Source organism: Ochotona curzoniae, unplaced genomic scaffold (assembly GCF_017591425.1).
Source record: "Ochotona curzoniae isolate NIBS_2020 unplaced genomic scaffold, NIBS_Ocur_1.0 scaffold_2453, whole genome shotgun sequence".
In the NCBI taxonomy this organism is placed as follows: Eukaryota; Metazoa; Chordata; class Mammalia; order Lagomorpha; family Ochotonidae; genus Ochotona; species Ochotona curzoniae.
In genome coordinates, this window is record NW_024467094.1 from 11,957,348 (window position 1) to 11,985,099 (window position 27,752).

The 27,752-nt window shown below is 53.2% G+C and overlaps 3 protein-coding genes across 4 annotated transcripts in view; 1 reads left to right on the top strand and 2 right to left on the bottom strand.

Moving 5' to 3' along the window:
* RPH3AL (rabphilin 3A like (without C2 domains)) overlaps window positions 1-17,788 on the bottom strand; it is a 129,469-nt gene extending 111,681 nt beyond the window's left edge. For both annotated transcript variants that reach the window (XM_041001387.1, XM_041001388.1), the window contains exon 1: window positions 17,252-17,788. The gene's annotated coding sequence lies outside the window, so the exon portion shown is untranslated. The remainder of the gene's footprint in view (window positions 1-17,251) is intronic.
* CUNH17orf97 (chromosome unknown C17orf97 homolog) lies at window positions 3,382-6,975 on the top strand. Its single transcript, XM_041000862.1, has 2 exons — window positions 3,382-3,592; window positions 6,424-6,975. Exons 1-2 carry the CDS (start codon window positions 3,382-3,384, stop codon window positions 6,897-6,899), a joined length of 687 nt encoding a protein of 228 aa, XP_040856796.1. The 3' UTR covers window positions 6,900-6,975.
* A 1,526-nt stretch (window positions 17,789-19,314) lies between the features above and the next one.
* Window positions 19,315-27,169, bottom strand: RFLNB (refilin B). The gene is made up of 3 exons (XM_041000589.1): window positions 26,849-27,169; window positions 24,884-24,993; window positions 19,315-22,254 (listed from the first exon to the last, which is right to left on the bottom strand). Exons 1-3 carry the CDS (start codon window positions 27,056-27,058, stop codon window positions 21,924-21,926), a joined length of 651 nt encoding a protein of 216 aa, XP_040856523.1. The 5' UTR covers window positions 27,059-27,169; the 3' UTR covers window positions 19,315-21,923.
* Between the last annotated feature and the right edge of the window lie 583 nt (window positions 27,170-27,752).

A 27,752-nucleotide genomic window follows, 5' to 3' on the forward strand; every position in this document is an offset into this window, starting at 1 on the left:
CAGGACACCCCCATAATACTCCCTGACCTCAGGAGAGAGACACACACCTGCCCTCCAGGAACTACCTCTTTCCACTGTACCTCAATAGTCAGCAACATTTGCGAGATGAATAAACTTAAGTTCAGATAAAACATTCTTTTAAGGGCCAGCATTGCGGTGCAGTAGGTTAAAGTGACACCTAATTAGAGCCTGGCTACTCTGCTTCCGAGCCAGCTCCCTGTAAACGCGCCTATGAAAACAGAAGACGGCCCAAGGACTCAGAGTACTAGGGTGGCATTCAAGCCCCAGCCATGGCCATCATGGCCACCTGGGGAGTGCATCGGTGGGTGGAAGATCTCCTCCTCTCTGTGTCATTCTGTCTTTGAAACAAAATTTTTAATGTTATTTTAAAGTAATGGGGGAAAACTTTTTTTACTCTGTGCTGTAATTTTTAGAAACAGCAAATTGAAACTCAGTACTAAATTTTATTGATGAAGAAGCCAATTAGATGAGAAAACAGACCACTCAATGAAGAATTTTAAGAGCAAAAATGCAGAGGACCGCATTGTGATATAGCAGGTAAAACCATTGCTGGAATTCCGTATGGACACCAGTTCAAGCCCCAGCTGCTCCACTTCTGATCCAGCTCCCTGCTAAGGTGCCTGGGAAAGCAAGCAGAGGATGGTCTAAATGCTTGGGGCCCTGCGACTCATGTGGGAAATCCAGATGGAGTTCCAGGTTCCTGAATTCAGCCTGGCCATTTGGAGAGTGAACCAATGGATGGAAAATCTGTGTGTGTGTGTGTGTGTGTGTGTGTGTGTGTGTGTGCACGTGCATGTGTGTATGTGTAATCCTGACTTTTAAGTGAATAAAAATAAAAAGAGGCATACTTGTCTAGTCCTCTGCCTGTGGTGTCATTGTCCCATGTGGATGCTGACCTGTGTCCCATCTGCTCCACTGCCCATCTAGCTGCTTATGGCCCAGGAAAGCAGCAAAAGATGAGAATGCCTTGAGAAAACACACAGGCAGAACTAGAAGCAGAGTCCTTCAGATAAGCCCTGCTGAAGCTGGGCATCCTAGGGCTGAGGAGAAAGGTGCTACGGGCCAAGCAGATTGTGTGGTCAGAGCGTGGTGGTCCCAAAGCCAAGCAAGGAGGGAGTGCAGGCAAGACACAGAGATGGCAAACTCGGATCACATGGAATGAGGCGCAATTACAACACCTGCAAACAGTTAGAAAAACCTTCCCTGGTGAAGGAGTTCCATGACTACTCATAAAAGGCAACTCTTTGGCGGGAAGTCACTTGGCCCTTTCCAGCTTGCTGGCCAGCGAACGTGACCTTGACACACCCTTCACTCTGTGGGAAGCAGAAGGGTCAAGTTTTTCCCCAGGCAGCCCAGCATCTGGGTCAGGAGCAACGGAGAGGAAGGACGGGTGGGAAGCCAGCCAGGCTCAGCACCTGCCTGTGAAGATGACCGTGAGCACCCAGGGACATCTGCAAAGCCAGTCCCACACGTCACGGCTAGCAGCTGCTCACTCCCACAGAGGACTTCTAGCATTTTTATTTCCTTTAGTCCCAAGGACAAAGGCAGGCAGGCCAGCAGTGGCCTCCGAGTGCTCACTGCCGCTAAGCCATGCCATGTGCATGGGGGGCTTGCCAGCGGGTGGGAGGATTTAGCACAAACACACACAAACAGCAGGGCGCTCTGCAGAGCAGTGGCCACACATGCCACATGTGGGCCAACATGAGCGGCTGCCCGTTATGCAATACCATGAATGCCAAGATTTACAGGTTCCATGCCATCCCCACCAGAATTCCTCCCACAGGCTGTTTGGAAGAAACAAACAAGATCTGAAAGGTGTATGCAAAGCCTCCTGTGTTACTTGCTATATGGGCACCGGTTCATGTCCGCTGCTGCACTGCTCCACTTCCCATCCAGCTCCCTGCTAACGTGCTCGGGAAAGCAGAGCAGGATGGCCCACTTGCTTGGGTCCCCGTATTCACATGGGAGATATGGAAGAAGCTCCTGGCTTCAGCCAGGCACAGGCAGGGGCCATTGTGGCCACCTGGGAAGATTCAGCAGATGGAACATTTCTCTGTGCGTTTTTTTCTGATTCTTTCAAAATGGATAGATAAATCTTTAAGAAACAAACAATGGCATTGAAAGTTCACGTTCTAGCAGTTGTGGACATCAAATACTTGAGAAAACGTTTAATAAAAGTGGGGAGATGGGGCCAGTGTAGTGGCTCAAGAGGCTGCACATGCCAGTATTTCTTATGGGCCCATGGGCTGCTCCATTTCCCATCCAGCTCCTTGCTTGTGCCCTGAGAAAGCAGTGGAGGACTGGCTTAAGTCTTGGGACCCTGTATCCACATGGGAGACCCAGAAGAGGCTCCTGGCACCAAGTTTCAGATGGGCTCAGCTCTGGCCATTGCAGTCATTTGTGGAGTGAATTAGCACATGGAAGATCTTTATCTCAAATTCTCTCTGTAGATCTGCCTTTCCAGCATAACGAGATAAAAATTTTAAATGTGTGCCATAAAATTCAAAATTTAAAATAAAAAATGAAAAAATTTAAAATAAATAAAGAAAGAAATAAAAGTAGGGGGCCCAGTGCAGTAGCCTAGCGACTCACTTTGCATGCACTGGGGTCCCATATGGATGCTGGTTCATGTCCCGGCGGCCCCACTTTCCAAGCAGAGAGCTGGCTCCCTGCTTGTGGCCTGGGAAAACAGTCAAGGACAGCCCAAAGACCTGGGCCCCTGCATCCACAGGGGAGATCTGGAAGAAGCTCCTGGCTTCGGCTTTGCATCGGCTCAGCTCCGGCCATTGTGGCCACTTGGGGAGTGAATCATCGGACAGAAGATCTTCCTCTCTCTCCTCCTCTCTGTACATCTGATTTTCCAATAAAAATAAATAAATCTTTAAAAATAAATAAATAAATAAATAAAAGCAGGGAGGTGACTTAGGAGGGGGTTGCTCAGAAGCCTCATGCCGGACCGGAAATCATCTCTAGTCCAGGCGGGGCACCTGACTCTGGCTTAGCTTGGTCCATTAAGACAGAAACTGTGAAGAAGTTAAGTTTTTTTGGACACTAGCTTTGAAAGTCCAGGGCACACGAATAAATTAGCAAGTCAAGCCAAAAACTCGGGTGCCGATAAATACCATCCTAAAGGACTTGAAATCTGAGGGCACGCGAGCCCTCTGTACCCCAACTCTGCAAAGGCACGCTTGTGAACACCTACAGCCTCCAGCCACACCTGAGGGGAGCGTCCCGACGTGATCGCGCACGCGCCGCGCCAGGAGGGCGGTTGCCATGGAGACGCGTGGCCCCGGCCAGGCCGTGTGTGAGCTGTCCCGGGGCCAGGCCGTGTGAGCTGTCCCGACGCTGTCCCTCGGGCGGATGGACGGCCACGATGGGGCCAGGGCAGCGGGGTACAGCGAGGCAGGTGAAGACGATGAGGACGACGAGGAGGAGCGGGAGGGCAGCGCTGTGGGTTTGCAGGGGGCCAAGCTGCCCCCCATCGTGAGCGGCGCCTCGGAGCTGGGGAAACGGAAGGTGAAAAAGAAAAAGAAAAAGAAGAAAAAGACCAAGGGGTCAGGCAAGAGGGACGGTAAGAGGAGCGACCAGTGGGGCTGATTCAGCGCGTGAACCTGTCTCCCAGGTCTGTGCCCGGAGGCCATCTCCCACCCACCCCATGAAACCCAGGCTCAGGGGTCCACGAGGGCCGCGCCCATGGAGACCTCTCCCCAGGAGCATAGACCCCTCGCTTCTGGAGCCTTGGGATCGGCCAACTCTTAGACCCCCCAAACCAAACCTTAAACATTCTATATATTCTTGGTGTCTGCCACTGCTCAAGCCCACCCGGAGGCCCTCAGGGACATCCCCAGGCTCCAGACACCCAGACAACGTGCAAAGCCCTCTGCCCAGACGCAGGGAACCTGTGAGTCCTCCCACTCCCCACCAAGCACTCTCCTGCACAAACACGGGAGAGAGAAGGGGCACAGACTTGGCACCCTCCAGCCAAGCCTGTGTGAACTGTCATAGCAACCACACGAGGGGTTGGCCAATTTGGGTTGAGTTCAGTTGGGTTGGGTTTTAAGCCAAGGAACCAAATATGTGAGAAGTCTTCAAAAGCACCTGTGGGGATCAGCAATTTGAGGGGAGGGGGTAGCCAGTATATAAAAGCAGAGTCATAACTTAGGGTATCTCTTAGGTAACTCAGCAACCCCGGAAACAGACACCCCGAAATCAGATTTCCCTTAGGTCCCTGTGCAAATGCTGACTCTGCCTTCTGAAGGTGCTCTCCTTGCCCCCCCACATCAACGGGGACCTGTGGCCGGCCATACCCATCTAAGGGCTTGTCCCTGGGCTGCAAGCCCACACAGCAAGAGCAGACTGCAGCACCCCAGCTGCTGCTCCCTCCCCGTGTAGTCACCGCTGCCTGCATGGGCCCCTTCTCTCAGCGCAGCGGGGCAATGAGCAGCACTACACTATCCTGACAAGTGCACGCGTGCTGCCTTCCACACCACCCCCCATCTGTCCCTGTACACACACAACCCTATACCGCCACCCCAGTCCCCTTCAGGGGACGCTTTCCCAGGCAGGGGAACTTCAGAAGTTCATAGAGGGCCCAGCATGGGGTACAATGGCTGGGATGCATCCTGGGACACCTGCCATAAATTGGGAATGCCTAGCTTCATTCCTGAATCCAACTTCCTGCTGATACCCATCCTGGGAGGCATCAAGTAGTGGCTCAAGCACTTGGGTCCCTGCCACCAATATATTGGTAAATCCAGCTGAAGCTCCTGGCTCCTGGCCATTTGGGGTGTGAACCAGCAGATGGAAGATCTCTCTTATATGTAACTTTCACTCTGATAATAAAATAAAATTGAGTCGAGGTGAGGTGGCTCAGTGGCTAAAATCTTCACCTTGCACATGATGGGATTCCATGCGGGAGTGGGTTAGTGTCCCAGTTGCTCCACTTCAGATCCAGCTCCCTGCTTGTGGCCTGGGAAAGTAGTAGAGGACGGCCCAAAGCCTTGGGACCCGGTACCCACAGGGGAGACTCAGAAGTTCTTGCTCCTGGCTTCAGATCGGCTCAGCTCTGGCCATTGTGGCCACTTGGGGAGTGACCTAGTGGATGTAAAAATTTTTCTTTCTCTCTGTAAATCTGCCTTTCCAATAACAATTTTTTTAAAAGATTTAGTTTTATTATTTTGTTTATTGGAAAGGCGGATATACAGAGAGGAGAGACAGAGAGGAAGATCTTCCCTCCGATGATTCACTCCCCAAGTGAGCGCAACGGCCGATGCTATGCCGATCCAAAGCCAGGAGCCTCTTCCGGGTCTCCCACGCGCGGGTGCAGGGTCCCAAAGCCTTGGGCCGTCCTCTACTGCTTTCCCAGGCCACAGGCAGGGAGCTGGATGGGAAGCGGGGCTGCCGGGATAGAACCAGCGCCCATATGGGATCCTGGGCGTGCAAGGCGAGGACCTTAACCACTTGCGCCACTGCGCCAGGCCCTCCAATAAAATTTAAAAAAAAAAATTTTAAAGATTATTTGTTTGAAAGAGTTACAGAGAAAGAGATCTGAATTCCATCTGGGTTTCTCTTGTGGGCAGTAGCGGTCCACATGGTTGGGCCACCTGCTGCTTCCTAGGTACAGTAGCTGGGCTTCTTTAACCTGTGCTCATATGGGATGCCGGTGTGGAAGATGGCAACTTAACTCGCTGTACCACTAGGCCAGCTCCCCAAATGGTACTTTAATGACACAGAGAGACAAAGGCTGAGATCTCCCATGTGCTGGTTACTCCTCAAATATTCCCAAAGATCAGGGTGAAGCTAGAATGGGGAGCAGAGGCAGACCTCAGACCCAGGTCCCCAATACTGTACAGGCACCCTGACACCCCTACAGATGCAGGTGACCCAAGCAGCATCTTGGCTGCGGGGCCAAAGCTCTCCTGCTCTTACCATGATGGCTTTGAAGTCCTCTCACACAAACCCAGAGCCCCCTGCAGCTCACCCTGCTCTGCTTACAGGCCCTGCCAGACTTCCCAGCAGGCACTGAGCACCCACTCTGAGGCCAGTGTGAACCTGCCCGTGGGTGGTGGGAGTTCCCTGTCCCCAGGGTGGCTCACCTCAGTGGCCTGGCTGCTGGTGTGATGTGGCAGGGCTGTCTCGCCCTCCAGCGAGCGGTGGGGGCTGTGGGCAGCAGGGTATAGTGGAGGGGCCAGAGGCAGGGTTGGTAGTGAGCCAGGCTGGCCTTCAGGTCCGGTCCTGCTGCTCATTTCAGGACATTGGCAAGTGACTGGGCTCTTGGGGCCTCCATTTCCTCCTCTGGGAAACAGCTGGCAGCTTTTACCCAGAGGAGCATGCAGTTGGGGACTGGGTGGCCCAAGCCTCACACATCCCCCACCGCAACCCTGACCAGGCTTGTTTGTCCAGCAGATAAACAGCAGGGCCGAGGCCTGAAGACGCAGCCGCCCTCCTCCTTCCAGGACATCTTGAGTTCCAGCAAGGAGCACTACCTGAAGCCTGAGCACAAGGCAGAGGCGGAGGAGAGCCCTGTCTCCTCCTCCTCCGTCGGGGCCCTGCCCCACTTCCCCGTGCAGACCAATGAGAGCCTGCGCTGGGACGGGGTCCTCGCCGACCCGGAGGCCGAGAAGGAGAGGATCCGTGTGTACAAGCTGAACCGCAGGAAGCGCTACCGAGGCCTGGCCCTCAAGGCTTTGCACGCTGACCCTTGTGCTGAGGAGCCCCCCAACACCCTGCCCTACCTGCCAGACAGAGACTGCTGCCCTAGCCCTGGTGGCAGGCTGCCCGGCTCCTCCTCCAAGGGTGGCCGGCTTGAACACTACTTAGAAGGGCCCCTGGCTTGCAGGTTGCTGCCCCCTGACCTAGCGGGTGCCCTGCCGGACTGAGGCTGCCCACAGTGCCTGCAGCCTCTGCTCACCCTTACAAAAGGTTAATAAAAAGGAAGATGGAGCTGTAGCTGAATGGAGGCAGGTGCCTGTGTGTGTGCCCATGCCACCCTGCCATGCCCGGGGAAGCTGCCCTGCTTAGAACAGAAGCAACAGCACGAACGGAGGTCTCAGCTTTTGCTAAAGTAGGCTGGCGTCTCTTCTTCCATTGCTCACTGCAGCTGGAGATCTAGCATGTACACCCTGCCCCCAAACAAGGAAAAGTGTGTAGGTGCTATAAATACTGAAGTCTGGGACAAGGCTCCGGGGCAGGGTGGGGGAGGGCAGGGAGGGGACGCCCCAGCATTCAAGCCCGCAGGCCCAAGGTAACCAACACGAATATTCCGGAAACCAGTTTTTTTCAGAAATAAATACACTTCCTGCCCTTGCTTAACCTTCACAACAGGTGGAGCCCAAGAGGGAGGCTATGGCCTGGAGCTTGGCACGCCCACATGTTCCATATCAGGGGGCCTGGGTCTGTGCCCTGCCAATACAGGGCCTAGCCCTGCAGTTCCTGCCGCCTACCCAGGGCGTGTGGAATACATTCCTCACTCCTGGCTTGGCACCAGGTCACAGTGGGCATTTGCAGAATGAACCAGCTCAGAGACCCCTGGCTTGCTTCGGTTCTCTCTCTCTCTCTCTTTCTGCCTTTCAAAAAAATACATACATAAAGTTGTTACAATGGTTCCAGAATTCCAAACCTGCAAAGTCCCCAAAGGGTGATTGCTTCTCTTAGGAATAGGAACTGAGAAAGTTCTGGAACATTCGAAACACCTTTCTCACTGCTCACATTTGTACTCCTCCCTCCCCACAAAAGCCAAGTTGCCATAGAAGCAGCAGCCCTGGAGACGAGGACCCAAATACAAGTGTATTGTTGGGGAGGTGAGGGACAGCCTGGTGGAGAGGTGGCACAGAACCAGGAAACCCCGTGTGCGGCCTTGAACACAGGGTACATCAGAATTAAAAGTAAGCTCACTTTGGTACCAAACAAAGCTGAGATTCATGCGCAGTCATTTCACAAAGTAAAACCAATATTTTAAAAATCCCTTATGTGCTTGGACTTCCGATGGTCTGTATTAGTTCCATTATCCATAAACTTTTTAAAGCACCCTGATAGTAGCTTGGGTTTTTTTTTTTTAATTTTTTATTTTGTTTTATTGGAAAGTAAGATACACAAAGAGGAGAAGAGACAGAGAGGAAGATCTTCCATCCAATGATTCACTCCCCAAGTGGCCACAATGACTGGAGCTGCGCCTATCCGAAGCCAGGAGCCAGGAGCCTCTTCCGGGTCTCCCATTCGAGTGCAGGGTTCCAAGCCTTTGGGCTGTCCTCCACTGCTTTTCCAGGGCACAAAAAGAAAGCTGGATTAGAACTGACGCCCATATGGGATCCTGGCATGAGCAAGGCGAGGACTTTAGCCACTAGGCTACTATACCAGGCCAGCTAGGTTTTATTTTGTTTTGAAGGTTTATTTATTTGCATTAGAAAAGCAGGTTTTTAGAGATAAGGACAGAAGGATCTTTTGTCCATTGGTTCACTCTCCAAATGGCCACAACAGCTGGAGCTGAACTGATCCAAAGCCAGGAGCCAGGAGCTTCTTCCAGGTCTCCCATGCGAGTGCAGGGCCCCAAGGCTTTGAGCCATCCTCGACCGCTTTCCCAGGTCACAAGCAGAGAGCTGGATGGGAAATAGAGGAATAACTGGAACATGAATCAGTATCCATGTGGGATCCCGACACTTGAAGCTGGAGGTACTTAAGGGTGCTGGCCCCAAGATTTTGAAATTAATTGATTTTTTTAAAATGTTGATATTTGGGCCCGGCACGGTGGCGCAGTGGTTAAGGTCCTCGCCTTGCAGGCCTGAGATACCATATGGGCACCGGTTCTATCCTGGCAGCCCCGCTTCCCTTCCAGCTCCCTGCCTGTGGCCTGGGAAAGCAGTCGAGGACAGCCCAAAGCTTTGGGAAACTGCACCCGCGTGGGAGACCTGGAAGAGGCTCCTGGCTTCGGATCGGCATAGCATCGGCCGTTGCGCTCACTTGGGGAGTGAATCATCAGACGGAAGACCTTCCTCTCTGTCTCTCCTCTCTGTATATCCACCTTTCCAATAAAAAAATAATAATATTAATAAGAAATGTTGATATTTGACAACAGAACTGTATTTTTCTCTTCCCTGCCACATGCAAACCATGTGACCTTAAGTAAATTGCTTAGCCTCTCTAGAGTTGTTTCTTCTCTTACCATAGGGGCGCAGGGGCTGGTGGTGTGGTCTAGCACGTTAAACTGCTTCCTGGGATGCTGGCACCCCATGAGTGCCAGCTCAAGCTCCTGCTACTCCACTTCTAACCCAGCTCCCTGATGATGTGCTTGCCACCCTCCCAACATGGGAGGTGTGGCTGGAGCTCCTGGCTCCTGAATTTGACCTAGTGCAGTGCCAGCTCTTGCAGTCATTTGGGGAATGAAGAGTGGGTAGAAGATTCCCTGTCTCTATGACTCCTTATGTAATTCTGCTTTTCACTTGATCTTAGCCAAAAGGACCAGAAACTATTGTAATTGGCTTTTCAAATTCTGCTTCCTCACAAAAAGGAGTTGGAAGTGTGAGATGTGGTGATGACAGACTGCCTGGCCCAGCACCTGGTGCTAGAAGGCTGGCAGTCTGCTACAACATGCTTCAGGTTGCACAGCCACCAAGGAGACAGGCTGGGATGATGGTGTGGCCCTCACCCTCTAGAAGGGTGAGATGCACAAAACCCCTGTGGTTTCAGAGGTAAGCTGCAGGTTATCACCCAGAAAACCATCCTCCCGAATGACGGGGCAGGAGAACAAGAGAGAACGCAGGACTAAAGCAAGGGGTCCACAGGTATGGTAGGGGCTCCCCCACCAGACAGGGGGTGCCCACTTGGGGGCTTGAAACCAAATAGGAGTCTGTGCTTAAGTTACAAACAGAGGGGCTGGTGTTACGGCATAACAAGTTAAGCCACTGCTTGCAACACCAGCATCCCATATTGGAGTACCAGTTCAAGTCCTGGCTGCTCTGCTTCTGATCCAGCTCCCTGCTAATGCACCTGGGAAGGCAGCAGTAGACAGCCCAGTACTTGTGGCTCCTGGCTATGGCCTGGCCCAGATCTGACCATTGTGGCCATTTGGAGAGTGAACCAGTGGATGGAAGATCTCTGTCATTCCCTTTCTCTCTTATAATGCCTTTCAAATAATAAATCCTAAAAAAAAGATATGAAGAGTCAGGTAGGGATTAATGTACTCAGTGGGCACAGGAGTGGCTACAACTCTGGTGGGTTGAGAAAGGTGTCTCTCCCACAGCCAGCCCATCCTTCCACAGCCCAGAAGAGCAGAAGGTGCAGGAGTTCCGGGCACAGACGAGGGGCTGACCTCAAAGCTGCTGATCCAGGCATGGCTGTGGTGTCAGGTATGACTGGATCCAGGAGGTCACAGTGCCATCCACATTTATCTTTCTCCACATCTTCAGTCTGTGGCCGCCTCTGTGGCTTCACGTTCAGGCAGGTTCTCACCACATGCCAGCATCGACAGCCACGCTGATATCCCCTCAGTTCTCTGAAAAGGAGCTCCTCCCACACCTCTTCTACCCCACGTGCAAATCAGTCCCAGAAGGCAGGCATCTGGCTGGAAATGGTCCCATGCCCACCCTTGGATGAACCACCAAGGCTGTACAGACCTAGAGTGTGGTGGTGGGCTCTGAGGCAGCCCCTCCAGATGAATGAGCCAGTTCTAGCACCTTTATAGAGCCTACATAAGAGCTATCGTGTTTAGAGAGACATAGCCACTACCCTCCAAGCAAAGAGTGAGTCAGTTTTAAAGGCCCTGGCCTATGTCATGGGCGTAGCTTTCCTGGCTTGGTGCAAAGTGACCACACACTTATCTGTGGAGCCAGCGACCCTTGGCCAGCTCTGAGGAAGCTGTCACCCAGGACAAACAATGCTGCCATCACGTGACCTTGAACCACTCCTGAGCAGATGCCAGCAGCCAGTCACGTCTGCTTGTCACCATTGGGTTTATGACCTGTTACATTAACACCAGGGCCAGTGGTGTAGCCAACACATGGCTCCCTGTGAGAGATGCCCAGTGTGGGCCCGGGTCACTAGGCACCAAGGTGCTGTTGCATTTCCAGGAACACTTCTCCCATGGGAACCCCAAGGACTCCTGCCCTCTACAACAAAGCTTGCTGGGGTGGGGGCTCAGCCCAGCTGCTAAGATGGCACTTGTGATGTGTGCATCCCACGGCTGAGCACCTGTGTTCCACCCTGGCTCTGCTTCTGATTCCAGCTTCCCATGAGCGCACATTCCAAGAGGCACCAGGGGTAGTGGCTTGGGAACGTGGGTCTCTACCACCCACAGGAAAAATCAGGGGGAGTGCCAGGCCCCTGGCTACAGCCTGAGCCACTCCCTGTTGATGGAAGCATTTATGAAGTGAACCAGTGGATGGGCAGGCACGTGTGTATGTGTGACCATTTATGTTCCTTTTCTGTCATTCTGCTATTCAATGAATGCTTTTAAATTAAATAACCAAGTTGTTCAGAAATGAAATCTACTTTTTACAGTTGATCTTAGCCAAAAGGCCGAGAAGTGATAAAGATCTACTTTTTAAAAGATCTATTTGAGGGCCCGGCGTGATGGCGCAGAGGTTAAGGTCCTCGCCTTGCACACCCGGGATCCCATATGGGCACCGGTTCTAATCCCGGCAGCTCCGCTTCCCATCCAGCTCCCTGCCTGTGGCCCGGGAAAGCAGTCAAGGACGGCCCAAAGCTTTGGGACCCTGCACCCGTGTGGGAAACCCGGAAGAGGCTCCTGGCTTCGGATCAGCCTAGCATCGGTCATTGCGGCCGCGTGGGGAGTGAATCATCAGAGGGAAGATCTTCCTCTCTGTCTCTCCTCTCTGTATATCCACCTTTCCAATAAAAATAAAATAATTTTTTTAAAAGATCTATTTGATTTTTTGTAAGTCAGGGATATAGAGAGATCTTCCAGGACCCAACCACTTGCACCACCGCGCCGGGCCCATGGGCACCACTTCTAATTCCAGCAGCCCTGCTTCCCATCCAGCTCCCTGCTTGTGGCCTGGGAAAGCAGTCCAGGACGGCCCAAAGCTTTAGGACCCAGCACTGGTGTGGGAGACCTGAAGAGGCTCCTGGCTTCAGATCGGCTCAGCTCCAGCTGTTGCGGCTGCTTGGGGAGTGAACCATTGGATGGAAGATCTTCCTCTCTGTCACTCCTCCTCTCTGTGTATCTGCCTTTCCAATATAAATAAATAAATAAATAACCCCATCCTTGGCCAGGTGCTCTGAGTCGGTGCAGTCTAAAAATAATAATAATAAAACTAAAAAATAAAAGCATACAGATAAATCTACTACAGAGGCAATGGCTGTGTGGTGACAGCCTGGTATGGGCTCTGGGGCCTCTCAGAGCCTGGCCCCTCTCCTGAAGCTGACAGCAGCCTGCTCCATGCCATCCCTGCCATGACACTCAGGCAGACAGCCTGGAGAGCCAGAGATGGTCTCTCTCTCCAGAACAAGGGGTAGCTTGGCTTACCTACTGTGGTAGCAGATTCCCATTCCCAAGCTCACAGCTGCTTCCCTGTGACACAATCCTTTATATATGATGTCACCTGGACCCCTTCAGCCCACGCCATAGGAGAGTACCCCGCCCCCTGCTCCTGACACTAACAAACACCCTGACCACTGCTACTGACATGACAAGGTATCCCTTGTCCCTGTCCCGGAAGGCCTCTGTCTTGGGCGACAGCCAGGACATCATTGTCATGGCACGGGTGGTTGGCCTGGCGAACCCCATATCAGAGAGCTGAGTGGGCTCCTTGGCTCTGCTCCGGCTCCAGCTTCCAGCCACGCAGACCCTGGGAGGCAGTGGCAACTCCTCAGCTGGCTGGGGTGCTGCCTCCATGTGGGAGACCTGGCCCGAGTTTCCCGCTCCTGCCCGCTTTTGACCTTGGCCATCATGATCATATGGGGAGTGAACAAGAAGGTGTGAACTCTGCTTCTCTCTCCACTTCTCAAAAACTAATTTTGAGATTGTTGGCTTGCAAACTACTTGAAATCTCCCCCTCCTCTTCCTCCTTCTCCTCCCAGTTTTAAGACGTGGTCTATGGCACCAACCAAGGATCAGAAAACACTGGTTTCTTTCCTGTTGAAAGGGGTGCCCAGGAGCCCTGGGATGCTCACCCTCAGGCTTATTTTCAAACTACATAAGAAAGGCATGTGCACTCCAGGCCACAAAAGAAATGCAGAAATGGGGTGGGGTAGGGAAGCCTGAAAACCACTTCATAGTTCCTCCCTACCATTTTAGAGAAACTGAGCTGTATCTCCTTGGTATCCAACCCTCTGGAATTTTCCCTTTAACAATCTGCAGACAGAAAAACAAGATGAACAGGATAATAATGCATATGGTATTTTCAAAGGCTCTCCTAAAAATACGGCACCTTTCTAAGTTGCTAACTGGATACTCCTACTTTATACAGCACCGTTGGCCTGATGTGCCATTGTCCAAACCACTCAATTCCCTGCTTATGAATGTTTAGCTGGCTATTCTAAACAACTTTGCAACGAATATCCTTATTTGCTCATTTTAGTGCAACTTTCCAGTGCTTTGGATACATTCTTGAGAGTGAAATTACAAGCCCAGAAATAATTAAAACAATAAACATATGCATAGCGTTGAACTCATGCCATACACTGTTCCAAGCACTTTAAACACCAGTTTCTCAGATCTTTACAACATCTCCCTAGAAGGAGCCCTTGTCCCCTTGTGTCCATTTCACAGAGCTGAAAGAACCTGCCCCAGATCACAACCCGCCTCACTCCGGGTGACTGCTTGCCTTACATTTTTACTGCCTATGAATTCATTCGAGAGAGAGTGCCAGAAACAGAAATACAGGGAGTTAGAGCTCTCATCTACTGCCTCAACTGGGGCCAAAATCAAAACCTGGAGTTCCGACCAGGTGGCAGAAAGCCAATTACCTGAGCCAGCACTGCTGCCTCCCGGGGGCCTGCAGTTGCAGCAGGCAGGAGCCGAAGTCAGGGACTCTGCTGTGTCACTGGCTGTGAGTCACGAAGCCGAACAGCCAGCCCACCACCTGCTGCCAGTGTCCTGTTCATCTCTCCCAAGACCCAACCAGGAACTGGCACGGAGAACTGTGGGTCTTTGGTTTTCGTGTCCCTTATGCATTGAAAGGCGGCAGCTAAGCCCTCTGAGCACCTCTCCTGTCCCATGGGTCTGTCCCAGCCTTGCTCCCTGGAGCAGGATAAGGCATCCTGATTATTGTCCATCCTGGCTTTCTCACCCCTCCACCCTGCCACCTGTCACCATCTCACCTTCCTCCCTTTACCCTGTTTAGGCTGTTTAGGGTCTCCACCCCATCTGAGGTACAAAAACTCAAAAAGTTCATAGAAAACAGAGTCCAAAGGTAAGCTTTGTGTGGTACCCAAAACCCGAAAAATCCACAGAGGTGGCCTCGCCTGTCGCACACATTTCCTGTAAGTTGCTTTGAAGACTCTGCTGAGGGTGTCTTCTGTTCCTTCCCCCTTTGAAAGCCCAGCAGGTGCAAATAAACACAGGAGGGAACGGAAGGGCAGGGCGAGAGCTCACCAACGGGAACTTTCTGGAGCCTTCCTCACTCTGGGGCAGCTGCCGTCCTCACCAGCTCCCCCACCCAAGCAGAGCCCAGGGCTTGGAGGGGAAGCGGTGGTGACCTGGTAATAACCAGTGCACCAGCAAACGCTGCAGCACCCAGGACCTGAGCATCCTCCTTCCAAGGGCACCACTGGTCACAAGAGACCACAGGTGCAGCGCCCCCACTCCTGCAGGCTAACACAAGCTGGCTCCTCCACCATCAAAAACTGCATTCTGCTTAACACCTAGCAAGCACTTCGCTCTGGGGATAAAAGATGAGTGATTTTAACTTTTGCTAATAAGCATTTTCTAGTTTTTAAAAATAACAGGTATGTGATAGAATCTCTTTCAATGATATACACTTTTTTCATCTTTTTCCAGTTTGAAAGCCCAAGAGAGAGAGAGAACCTCTACCCAACTGTTCCTTTGCCCCAGTACCACACAACAGCAGGAATTGGGTCAGGCTGCAGCCAGGGAGAGCTGGGAACCTAGTCTCCAACCAGAGTGGCTGCAACTCAGGTACTTGAACCTTCGTCAGGAGACGTCCCAGGGCACAGCATAGAGGAAGCTGGAGTCTGCAGCACTCCAACCTACACTGCGGGACGCCAAGACGCACTTGAACTGCTGCAGCAGCCGCCTCTGCCCCTTTAACTTCTCGTCCGCACAAGTTCAAACACAGGCAGCCCTCTGTACCCACGGGTTCTGCCTCCACGAATTAACCGACCACAGATGGAAAAAAAAAAATGCAGAGAACACGGACACACTGCTTTTCTTGTCATGCTTCCCTCTGCAATATGGTGTCATCACAGCTTACACAACATTTACAGGATCTCAGCCAGTACCGTAACAGAAAGACGATTCAAAGCACACGTAGCTCACGGGTAAACATGGCATTACTGCCTGCTAGGCCTTGAACACCTTGCAGCTGGGCATCCTCTGAGGCCCGGAACCAATCCCCACGGCTGCCCTGGGTGACTGAGCAGCGAGAGCCCTGGCAGTTAGCAGCCAAGCCCAGATTCCCAGCCTTCTGCCATTCTCACCTCCTTCCCTCTCCAGCCATTCCTCAGCTCCATGGCTTGTTACAATGTATTATGATTCTCTTTATCTTTGTGGCAAAAGTTAAGAGAATGCACCAGTAGGAATGGCAGTTTTGATCCAGTCCACACCCCATCCTGATATAAAATGCTCTTGTCTCAGTGGCCAGTTCATTTACTGCCCTCCCAGCACATCACACACACACACACACACACACACACAGAGGAAGTCACCATTGTCTTGTGTTTGAACTTGAGTTCATTTTACCTGCTCTAGAATGTCAACTTAGGTACTTGGACTGTCACCCGTGGCCTCATAGGAAGCTGGAGACAGGGGCAGGACCAGAGCCAGGTACTCCAACATGGGACACTCAGCATTCTAAGTAGTGTCTTCATTGCTAAGCCAACACCTGTTACAAAGCCAATGTGTACTCCAAAAACCAGTGGTCCTAAAACATGCTCATGGTTTCCCTCCATGTGGGTGGGCTTGGAAAATGCTAGGCATTGGATTTCCAATTTAGAGATCTCACTGCCCAATACAGACTGCGAGAGACAACAGAATGGCAAACACTCATCCCCTCTGTCCACACCCAGGAGCGACATGCACTGGGCTGGGCCATGTAGCTTAGTTCAATAAGCAGGGAGTTCAGGGCTGGCATTGTGGCATAAGAAGCAAATTCCTGCAATACTAGCACCCCACATGTACGGTGGCTCTTGTCTTGGCCACTCCACTGCTGTTCCAGCTCCCTGCTAATGTGCCTGGGAAAGCAGTGGAAGATAACCCAAGTGCTTGGGTCCCTGCCACCGATGTGGGAGACCCAAATGGAGTTCCTACACTCCTGGCTTTGGCTTGGCCTACTCCTGGACACTGTGGCCATTTGGTAAGTGACCAGTAGATTTTATGACTCTGATTTTCAAACAAATCTTAAAACCAAAAATAGCAGAGTTAGGACCCAAATCCAGGCCCTCTGCCACAGGATATAGGCATTCTACATAGTCTAAACTGTGCCATCAAACACTTACCCTGTGCAAGGTTTTCCCATAACAGTCCTTGTATATGTGGCTTTCAAGATGTCTTTGCACCAGAATAAATTCATGTTTGCATTCTGCTTTTTGCAATCAACTTTTTTTTTTTGAAGATTTGTTTATTTGATCAGAAAGGCAGATTTACAGAGAGAAAAACCTTTCGTCTGCTGATTCACTCCCCAAATGGTCATAATAGCCAGAGCTGAGCTGATCTGAAATCAGGAGCCTCTTCCGGGTCTCCCATGTGGGTGCAGGGTCCCAAGGCTTTGGGCTGTCCTCAACTGCTTTCCCAGGACACAAGCAGGGAGCTGGATGGGAAGTGGAGCAGCTGGGACACGAACTGGTGCCCATATGAGATCCTGGAGCTTGCAGGGGAAGTATTACCCAATTCAGCCATTGCACCAGACCCTCTCTCAAACATTTTGAAGCCCCCTTGTAGGATGTGTAGAGAAGAGAGGGGGTGCCAGCGTAGAGCGTAGCCTACAACTGGTCCTGCAATTATCTCCTTGACGCCCGGGGAACTGCCCCGCTCTGCCTGAGAGGCCAGGGCTGCTTCTCCCCACCCTTCTCCTGAGCCATGCACAGGACCTGCACTCACCACCTGCCTGCCCTATCAGATCCAGGGGTCGAGGAGCATGAGACCAGGATTTCCCACCGCCTGCTGCTCTGATCCTGTAGTGGGTGTTAGGCAACCGAAGCTGGTTCCCACAAGGGTTCCCAGATCTGTAAGAAACAGAGGCAGCATTCTTTAGCTTTTCGTTTCCTTCGGTTGGAGGCTCTTATTTATATTTCACAGAAAGCATGTGGGAAAACAGTGATAAAAACAACACACTTGACAGTGATGACATACAAATAAAATGATCAGAATCTGATTTTCAGAAGCAGCAGTCCTCAACAGGAGGTGTAACCCAGCCATTAGAATCTTCCGGCTCTTAGAGTCTTGTAAAGTACCCACAAGGCCAAGATTACTCATCATATTGTGGATTAGACCTACTAACTTTTCTCTTTGGAACCTGCTTAATATGCTAAACATGCCTGAAGGCTGTGAAAACAAAAAAGTTCTATTTCCGTTTCTTTGTTTTAAAAACATTTATTTAATTATTTAATTGAAAGGCAGAGTTAGACACACACAGATATTCCATCTTCTGGCTTACTCTACAAATGGCTAAAACAGCCAGGCTGGGGTTAGGCCAAAGCCAGGGGCCAGGAGCTTCTTCCAGGTCTCCCACGCTGTTACAGGGGCCCAAGCACTTGGGCCATCTTCCACTGTTTCCCCAGGCATGTCAAACAGGGAGCTGGGTTAGAAATGGAGCAGCCAGGACTCAAACCTCCACCCATATGGAATGCTTGTGCTGCAAGTAGCAGCTTTACCTGTTCTAACACAATGTTAGCGTCAAACTATTAGTTTCAACACATTTTTGACTGTCCCTACACACACACACACACACACACACACACACACACACACACACTATAGCTTTATTTTCATGTGTTTCAAATATTTTGCAAAACCTTGAAATGATCCTCATCTTATGGGAAATTTACACCATAAAACCTAATTGGAAAAACAGCTCTGTTATCCAATAGGCAAAATCAGGCATAATTCCTGTTCAGAAGATGCTGGCTCTGTATAAAACCATAGGAATGACACTGCATTCCTGGGCGCATTTACTCAAAGATCAACAGGCTGGGCCTGTGTGGAGCCCTGAGTCTTGCCTTGAATTCCACACTTGGATGAAGCAAGGGACCTCCACCGTGGGACGCTCTCGCCACTGGGTCACAGCAGCATCACCACAAACATGGGGCCTCAGCAAGCTGGCTGCAGGGGACAGAGGTCTCACTGTCCTGCTCTCACCCCATCTGCCCCTGAAGCCAGGACACTGACTCCTGGCTTGGCCCGGCCCAGTCCTGCTGTTGCATGCACTGGGGCAGGGTGAGGTGGGGTGGGGGTTCAGGGGATGAACCAGCAGGTAGAAGATCTCTTTTTCTCCCTATCACTCTGCTTTTCAAGTATACAACATAATTCTTTAAAAACAAGATCCTTGCTGACCTCCTCCCTCCCTCCCAGTGGACATCGGAATCCCTCCCCCGCCTGCCAGTGTCACTGCGGGGCTTACACGGAGCAGGGCCGTGTGCCAGCCTCTTGCTCACTTGTGTACAGGGGTTTCAGCCTCTGAGACCCTCACATGGGTGACAAACATGTCCTGTCTGCTCCCATCAGTCCAGTGCTCTCCCAGGCCGGTGGTCCCACTCTGAGGTGCTGGAGGGAGAAGCTCCTGGCTCAGACCAGCCTATCTCCACCACCTTCCTGAGGGGCCTCAGGCGCAGTGTCCACAGCCATGTCCCTTGCCCTGTGGACTCCTACAAGTGGGCTGTGCTGCCCCTTCGTCTGCTGCCCAGAGCCACATTGACAGGCCGGTTGCACCAAGGCATACACTTCTTCTGGAAGGTAAGGAAGGAGTAGGAGCCAACTGCTCCCTCCCCAGGTGCCCTGTTGGGCAGCCCACTCCCAGGAGCGCACACACAGGATCTGAAACAAGTCCCCCCCCTGCAAGCACGAACTCAGGAGTGCAGGTACAACTTGTGCTCACTCTGCCTCAAGCACAGGAGCCGCGTTTTGTCATGCTCACATTCATATTTAAAAAGAGAGACTTCCCCAGGTTTTTTATACATATACATAATTTATTGTTACATGAAGAAGTCACAAAGCCAAACGGAGTTGGACAGGTGTCAAAGATAAACTGAGAACGTACTTTCTGTCAAATACTATTCAGGATGTCTCAAGGTTAGAGCAGGCGAGGAAAGGCGAGGCATTCATTCAAAGGCCATCCTCTGGGAAGGACGGTGATGGGAAAGGAAGAAGACTCCTGTGGGGAAACACAACTCATTGCTACTCCATGCAAGCCATAAGTTAAGAGACGAAACAAAAAGCTTTTAAATTCACACATAAACCTGTCTCCTGGATACATTTCGGAATGTTAGTTTCTCATGTGCTTACAAAAAAAAAAAAAAAAATTCCACCTTGCACACGAATAGGAATTGGCTCTCAACTGACACGGGGTTCCCATGGCCTCCACACAACTTCCTTCCCTGTAGCTCATGGCAAAGCAAGGTTGGAGGAAAATCAAGGATGAGAAAGACCCGCTCGGACCCCTAGCACATGACTTCACCCAGAAACACCTGCCGCTCCACGCGCCTGACACTTTCACAGCCACTTGCAGCTTCTCCCGTCACATCTTCTCGACATCTGGAATGCTTTGCCTGAAGTTAACATTGTCATTCAATGACCGAAAAACAAGGAGGAATGCCCACCAGTTTCTAAAGGCATCTCACAAAGTCAAGGCCAAGCCCAGCCTCTCCTCTCTCCTTGCCCCCAGGTATCTGTCAAGAAGGCTGTTCTGTGGGCACCCTGGGTGCTCCATGGGGGCAGAGCAAAGCTGTGGAAATTCTCCTCCTAGGATCCAGAAATCTCACTCCCTACTTGACTGCAGACACCATGACACCAGATACAAAATTCCATTCTTCTCCGTAAACGCTAGGCAATCTGGTCTGTTCTTGCTTATGCAAGAAGCATGTGTGGCCCTAAGGAGCCCATGGGGTTGCCAGTGCCCCTGTCAGATCCTCCCCCTGACACGCTTGCCACAGGGATGCCGACTGCAGGTGGGCTCTATGTCAGGGGTGCACCTGTCCGGGGGCGGGTGGGGGAAGGAGACGCATCTTGTGGAGGGAACCATTGCCAGCCACCGTGCACAGAGCATCCCAGGGCTTGGCTCTCTCCAAGCCGCCAATGACTTCTAAATGAGGCGATGATCATTGCACCTGCTGTCCTGCCCACCCAAGTCCCCGCTGGGAAGGAGGGACAGTGGACAGGAGAGCTGATCCCCTCCTCCTTCTGCTTTCAGGGCAGGTGGGAGGCAGCCACAGCAAAGGTCACCCTCAGCCTTCCCCTTGATTCAGAGGCAGCCAAAGGACATGCAGGCAGTCTGTTCTCAACAGGAAGTCACCTGCGACCTGCCATACATGAACATCACAGGAGAGGGTAAGGGGTACAGCTGGGAGGTGCAGAGAAGGGCTCTCTGGCTAGCACCTTCCCGGGCCCTAGGGCCATCCCTGCCTCTGCAACCTGCTGGGCTGAATTCCCAGTTTGGGAGCATGCTTGGGTCACACCCCACTCCACCACCATCACTTTCCCTATACAGCGCTACAAAGAAATGCACACAGCCCCTCCAGCTACCCGGAGTGAGAGTTTGGGGGCTCACCACATCCTGATTTCACCTCAGCTGAGCCAGGGACAGGGGATTCAGGGGGATGCAGGGGACACGCCCTACATTTGAACTAGACCTAAGGCACCAGAGGAACTCCTCCGCAATCTTGATGCTACCAAAGTCTAAAGAAGCCAGCTGACCCAGAACACAAGTGAGGCTTGGGCTTGGTCCCGGTTCCCCTCATGAGGTCCCAGCAAAGAGTTTTTCCAAAGCCTTCTTTCTTCTACAATGCTGTCTTCACTCCAAAGAGCCCTCCACTACACTGTGTGAAGGAAAAAAGGGCCAAGCATTTGGTAACTTCCGAAATACCTCTCTGGAGGCGGACCTGAGCCTGCCGTGCTCCCTCGTGGCCAGAGCCTGTGCTCAGCACCCTCCTGAGGACAGGAGCCCGGACAGAAGCCGCTGCCCCTAGTGGGGGCCCCGGGGCCCAGGGCAGACCCGACCTTTGCTGCTGTTGTTTTTTAAGGCTTCTTACATTGTGGTTCTGTGCTGTCTGTTGTTGTTGGATTACCATGAGAAGGATTGTTGAGAAATCTGAAAGTTTTCATTCATAGGAGATACAGATGGGAATGGAATGAAAACAAGATCCGCATAGATGAACCGCATGGTGTCCCGCTGCACTGAGTTGGCACCCCGCAGACACACTCTTCCCAGCCCGGGGACTCTTCCACGCGCTCCTCCTCAGCACAGTCAAGGAAGGACGCTCCTTCCCCCTCCTGCCTCAAACACTGCCATTGTCCTTTGGCTCCAGTTACCTTTTTATTTTTCTTATCAGATTATGACCGTGGGAAATGACTGCAGCAATCCAGGAAAGACATTTCTTTTCTTAAAAAAAGTCAGAAAACTCAGGACCACAAACTGCGCGCCTCGGTCCTCGGGACAGGCAGCGTTTTTTTTCTTCCTCTTACTCAGGCTGTGCTTGAATCTCAGGGTCAGATTCCCGCCAGGGTGGCGAGGCCCACCCACCCCCAACCGGGTGGTCCACGTGGCCTGCGTTCATCCGAGTCAGCATTCATCCGAGAGGCAGTCGCTGCCCAGGAACTCCGCAGCCTCGAGCTCCACGCTGGACAGAAAGCGTCTCAGCTTCTTGTGGCAGTTGTAATCCAGGGTGGTGGTATAGACGGTCTTGGGGTATTTGGGGTAGACGATGGTGGTGCTGAGGAAGCGGGTGGGTTTGTGGCGGGGCTCGAAGCGCACCTCAGCCTTGTAGTTGCGCCATGTGCAGTTGGGGACGCAAGTGACCGTCTGGCTGCAGGAGGCCACGGCCAGGCCCAGGGGCAGCTGCACGTCATCGATGAAGTGCCTCTCTGAGTCATACTTGACCGAGGACGTGTACCTGGGCAGGAGACACAGGGTAGCATGAGGCCTTGGGACCATGTGGCAGCGGGGAGGGACGCTCCAGAGAGAAGCTGCTTGGGGCTTGGGAAGCCCCTCCCCTGAGTCTGCATCCCCAAGTCCCTGAAGGACAATGGCAGAGTCTCTGTATTCCCTCCTCCCGACACTCTCTAGCTGACAGGATGTGCTCAGAAGCCTGGTCCCACGGCCTAGGAAGTCTGAGCATGCTCAGTACAGTTTTCTTCAGTGGATGCTTGAGCTGGTGGTGTCAGACCTGCCCGGACTCACGGTGGTGTCTAGGTACAACTGGTGTCTAGGTACTCATCACCCCAGTAGCTCTGTAGGGGTGAGGCCCCCAGGGGCATGGCAGCTGCCACAGGCCACAATGGAGCCGGTGTTGGGGTCTGTCTCTTGCTGCTGCTTCTCCTAGGTACCCAAGCTCTGGGTCCTTGGCCCAGTTTCCCAGCCTTGGTCTCTTCCTTCTACAAGAGTTCCTGGTATTAAGTGAGTGGAACTAACACAGAGCAAGGAACTTCAAGAAATTCATGCAGACATGGGCGGGTGGCCCAGTGACTTCCCATCCAGCTCCCTGCTAATACACCTGGAAGGCAGCAGAAGAGGGTTCAAGTGCTTGGCTCCTGCCACCACAGCAGCGAAGAAGCTCCTGGCTCCTGGCTCTGGCCTGGCCCAGGCTTGAACATTGCAGCCATTTGGGGAATGAACCAGAGGATGGAAAATTCTCTCTCACCCTGCCTTCCAGACAACTAAGTCAATCCTTGAGAAAAAAAATTATTACAAAGCCAGATATACAGCCTATTGTATGAATAAATAAATCCTTGAAAGGAAAAGTTCACAGAGGGGCAGGCACTTGGTGCAGCCACTAAGCCTTCCCCGCACCCTATGTCCCCATATCAGAGTGCTTGGGCTGAGTCTAGGCTCTGTTTCAAGTCCCTGCTTCCGGCTACAGCACAACCTGGGAAGGCAGCAGATGAGGGCTCAAGTGCTGGGTCCCTGATCTCCATTGTGGGAAACCTTGATGGAATTCCTGGCTCCTGGCCTCAGTCCTGGATGACTGGCATCTGGGGAGGGAATTAGCCCATGGTTTTCCTGCTTTTCAAATAAACAAAAATCAAAAAAACAAGGCTTAGAAAAAGTTCAAGGGAAAATGGAATTTAAAGACAAGTTACTTTAGTGTCAAAAAAATTAAATCCATGCAGATGAGGGGTTCTCTAGAAGTCCATGGCAGGGTTGGTATTATGGTAGAACAGGTAAAGCCACACCTGCAAAGCTGGCATCCCATGTGGGCACTAGTTCATGTCTGGCTGTTCTATTTCTGATGCAGTTTCCTGCTTGTGGCCTGGGAAAAGCAGCAAACGTTGGCCCAAGTGCTTGGGGGACCCGGAAGAAGCTCCTGCCTTCAGTCTGCCCTAATGCTGTCCATCTGGGGAGCAATCCAGCAGATGGAAGATCTTTCTCTCCCTTGTTCTTTCAAATACATTAACCTTAAATAAATTAACTATAACTTTCAAATAAATTAATCTTTAAAAAGAAGCTCATGGCAAATATCTACTATTTAGAAACTATAAATTTCAAAATTATTTTCACATCCAAATAAACCCATACTTTATTTTCCATGAACTTTTTGAAGTCCCCTTGTTTAAAGAAATGACTTCCACTGCTCTAGCAGGAGCAGTTCTTTAATGAGAGGATGATGGAATGCAAAGAAGAAAATCCTGAATGCTGGGGCAGGTACTGAGGTGCAGGACTAAGCTGCTGTGTGGGACGCGGGTATCACACTCCCTGCTAATGTGGCCCACACAGCACCTGTACGCACATGGAGACCTGGAGGAGGTAGGATCTTCCTCAGCTGCTGCAGGCATGTGGGGAATGAACCAGCAGATCGATGGATCAAGCTCTCCCTCTCTTTCATTCTACCTTTCAAACAAATAAATAAATCTTTGAAAAAAAAAAAAAACCCCAAACAGGAATTCTCGAAGCTTGACCACATCTGACATTAGTTCTTGGCTGGGGCTCACCTCGAACCCAAGCACTCAAGGAGCCTAAAGTGATCGGTGAAAGCCAAAAGCCAAAGATCATCTGGACCTCCACCAGCATTCTAAGTCCTTCCTTGGGGGTCTAGGGCTCACTTCTCTGCACTGCTACACAAGACGCAGGCATGCGCTGCCCTGGTGGGAACTAAGAGGAAGGTGAAGCGCTTAGGAGACCCTCTGCGTTCCGCAGCCCAAGCTCCAGCTCAGAACCCAGGGGCAACCCAAGGCTACTCTCCCCTGACGGCTCCCTCAGTTCCCTGAGGGGTTCACTCGCAGGAAAAGACCCCCCTCTGCCAGCCAGGGTAGGTTCCGAAGCAGGGAGGCAGCAGGAACCACTTCTGGCAGAGGAATTCACAATCATGAAATGTCCAACCTGCTGGCCCTGATCAGTGCAGCGCAACCTGCCAGAGCAGATGCCTTCAGTTCTATCTTTTCTAAAAGTACGTCTGTGTGCTTCATTGGGATGCAGGAAGAAGAAATCCAAACGTGCCCCCACAACTCTTTTAATAACAACCATCCACGACACCGGGAGTAAAATGCAAGTTGTGAGAGAATACAGTTGGGCCCTGGTGTATTTACCTTACTTCCTTTGGTGGTAAGGGATCAAACTCCACTCCTTCGCCGAAGGACAGTGGGCAGAGCCTCGGTGAGCAGCCGGTGGCCGGGGTGCTGGGGACAGATGCCGGATTCTTCCAGGACAAGGAGAAGGCAGTTAGAGTTACCTCAGGCCATGTCTCCCTCCCCACTATAAGGCCAAGCCCCAAGGGCTGAGCCATTCCCAGAACAAGCACAAGACTGGGGGCCTGTGAGGTCTGGGTTCAGATCCCCAGTGTTGCCGTCTAAGTCGGCAGGAGTTTCTTAGCTCCAGCCCTGACCCTGCCATACCACTGGGGGATAGTACTCCAAGTTCAGGCCAAGGGCATGACCCACAGACCGCCACTCCCCATGCAGCACCACCACTGTTGGCATCTCCATGACACTTGGAAGAGGTACCGGAGAAACACCACCCTGGGAGCTCTTCTCCACTAAAGACTCAGGGTGCTGTCCCCACTTCCTGGGAGGGCTCTCAGGTCAGCAACTCCCTCCCCCTGGCCAAGATGAAGGACGCCCGTTACACCCAACTCACGGCTGAGGTGAACCACACGCAGCCCTCGCTCCTGAAGCCAGCCCAAGCATCAGGAGCTCCAGCTCAGGGGTGACGGGCCAGCCTGGATGGGGAGGGCAGTCCCAGCCAAGCACAGAGTGCGCCCCAATATTCTGAGTGCTCATCTTTCCTTGGGTCAGATTCCAGAAAAGCAAAACCACAGGCGAGGAGAGACAGCTCCTCCCACCTCAGTTTCCAGGTTTACTGAGACAGAGGGAGACCCAGAAAGGACGCCAACAAGGAGAGACAGAGGGTCACAAAGGATCAGCTCGCCATCTGAGAGGACAGGTCAGGGGCCATTGTGGGCAGTGGCTGCTTGGAGCTTCTGGAAGCAGCCTATGACCATGACCCTGGCTCCCTCCCCCCCCCACACCTCCCCAACAGCAGGGAACAAGTGGAGACTGCAGGGACACAGCACAGCCTGCTCTCAGGGACCTGCTGAGCCTGTAACCTGCACCCACCTTGCCCCAGGCACACAGCTGGGGAGAGGGTGGGGCAGCCCCAGCCACACAGAGCCCTAAGGGGACTTGAGGGAGCCACAAACACCCCCTCCCCCCATCGCTCTGGGAAGTGTCAAAACAAGAGCTGATGTGGGCTGTGCATGGAGGGGCCAGCCAGATTCTGCTGGTAGAGGTACAGGGCCCCGGGGAAGGCCAGAGGAGAGATGAAGCAGATACACCCAGGGCCTGTGTCCCCCGGAAGGTGCCAGATGCACAGGGGCTAAGAAGGCCACCCTGGAGGCAAAGGGCAGACCAGCAAGGCTGGGGTAGCGAGGCCAGCGTGCCCCCTCCCTACGGGGCCTTTAGGGACCACCACCACTTCCACACGTGGCTGAGGGCTGTAGACTTGTTGGGAGTTTAAGTTTAAAAAAAAAAAAAGATTGTAAAATAAAAAGATTAATACTAAAAACATTCTAGGCACTCCAAGGCTGACACCTGTGACACACTGACAGGCTGAGGTGGATGGACTGACAGAAAGTGCGGCCCGGAGCACACCCCCTTCCCGGGCCACAGTCCCCGGAAGGCAGCCTGGGGTCTTTCGCAGAGTCCCGAGTTCCGGGGTACGGAGCTCGCACGCGCCCGGCCCCGGCTCAGCTGTAACGTGGCCAGAGGCGCGCTGCCCGGCGACTCCTGGGGCGGCCACCCGAAGGGAGGAGACGGCGGCTCGCCTCTCCCCGGCTCCCGCGCCTCCCAGGCGATGACAATTTTCCAGCCACCGACTCCAGCTGGCCGGGTTCACGCGGCGCTCCCGCCCGTGCTCCCCGCGATGGCCACGCCGTCCCGACGGGCGGGCGGCGGCGGCGACAGTGCGTCCCAGACAGAGCGGTGCGGCCCGCAGTAGGTGTGAGGGGCCCTGCGAGGACCCTAGGACGGGGAAGGAGTCAGGGCCAGGCCACTCACCGGGGCCGCGGGGGTCGTCGCTGGGTCGGGCTCCAACGCCCCTGGGACCGACGTGCGCTCTCCGCCGCCGCCCCCGGACGCCGCGAGCCCCCAGTGGCTGGGACTGGGGCTGGGGGGCAGCCCGGAGTCCGGGCTGTCGAGGACGCCGTCGCCTTTCTTCTTGGTGTCCACGAGCTCTGGCACATCTTGTAGGCTCAGCCGACCCACCATGGTTGGGCGCGGGGTCGCGGGTCAGAGAGGGGCGCAGCCGCGAGCCGGGGCCGCTGCCCGTTTGCCCGTCCGCCCGGCCTCACTCCCTGCTCCGCCGCCCGCGCGCCGTCCTGGTCTCCCCGGCCGCCACGCTCCGGGGCCCGCCCTCCGCCTCGCCCCGCCCCGGCCCGCCCCGGCCCCGCCACCAGGCTCCGCCACCAGGCCCGGCGCCTGGGGCCGCTGCGCTCCCGCCGTGCGCCGCCCGCGCGCCGCCGAGTCCGCCCCCTCTCCAGACTGCTGCCGGGCGGACCCCGCGGCGGTCCCGGCGTGGCGACCCCCACCCGCCACAGGTGGACACAAGGACCCTGCCCGTGCCGAAGCCTGGGAACGCACGGGCCCCTCGCCTTTCCCCACGGGGCGGGGAGGCGCTAGTACCCGGGTGGGCAGACCAGGCGTTCAGGCAGCGGGGAGCCGGGGCAGAGGCGGCCCCAGCGAGCTCACAACTGGAAATTATTAATAGCTAATGCACTTCGGCTGGTTCTAGTCACTGCGGGCTCACGGGGCGGACTCTGGGCGCTCTCAGCAGCCTGGAGGAACGAGGGTCCACTCCTGGACTCCCCGTCTAGGTGTTTGGTCCCACGCACCCGGCGGGGGTCGGGGCGCAGACCCCCATGAGCTTTGTCAGGGTTGGGGCCCACAGTGAGATGTAGCCCTG

Bases quoted from the DNA above. Each gene is read 5' to 3' on its own strand.
- CUNH17orf97 (XM_041000862.1), top strand. From the start codon at position 3,382: ATGGACGGCCACGATGGGGCCAGGGCAGCGGGGTACAGCGAGGCAGGT. The intron at 3,593-6,423 runs GTAAGAGGAGCG...TTGTTTGTCCAG, and splicing joins GGGGTCAGGCAAGAGGGACG to CAGATAAACAGCAGGGCCGA.
- RFLNB (XM_041000589.1), bottom strand. From the start codon at position 27,058: ATGGTGGGTCGGCTGAGCCTACAAGATGTGCCAGAGCTCGTGGACACC. The intron at 24,994-26,848 runs GTGAGTGGCCTG...TTGTCCTGGAAG, and splicing joins CGACGACCCCCGCGGCCCCG to AATCCGGCATCTGTCCCCAG. The intron at 22,255-24,883 runs GTAAATACACCA...TCTCCTGCCCAG, and splicing joins TTACCACCAAAGGAAGTAAG to GTACACGTCCTCGGTCAAGT.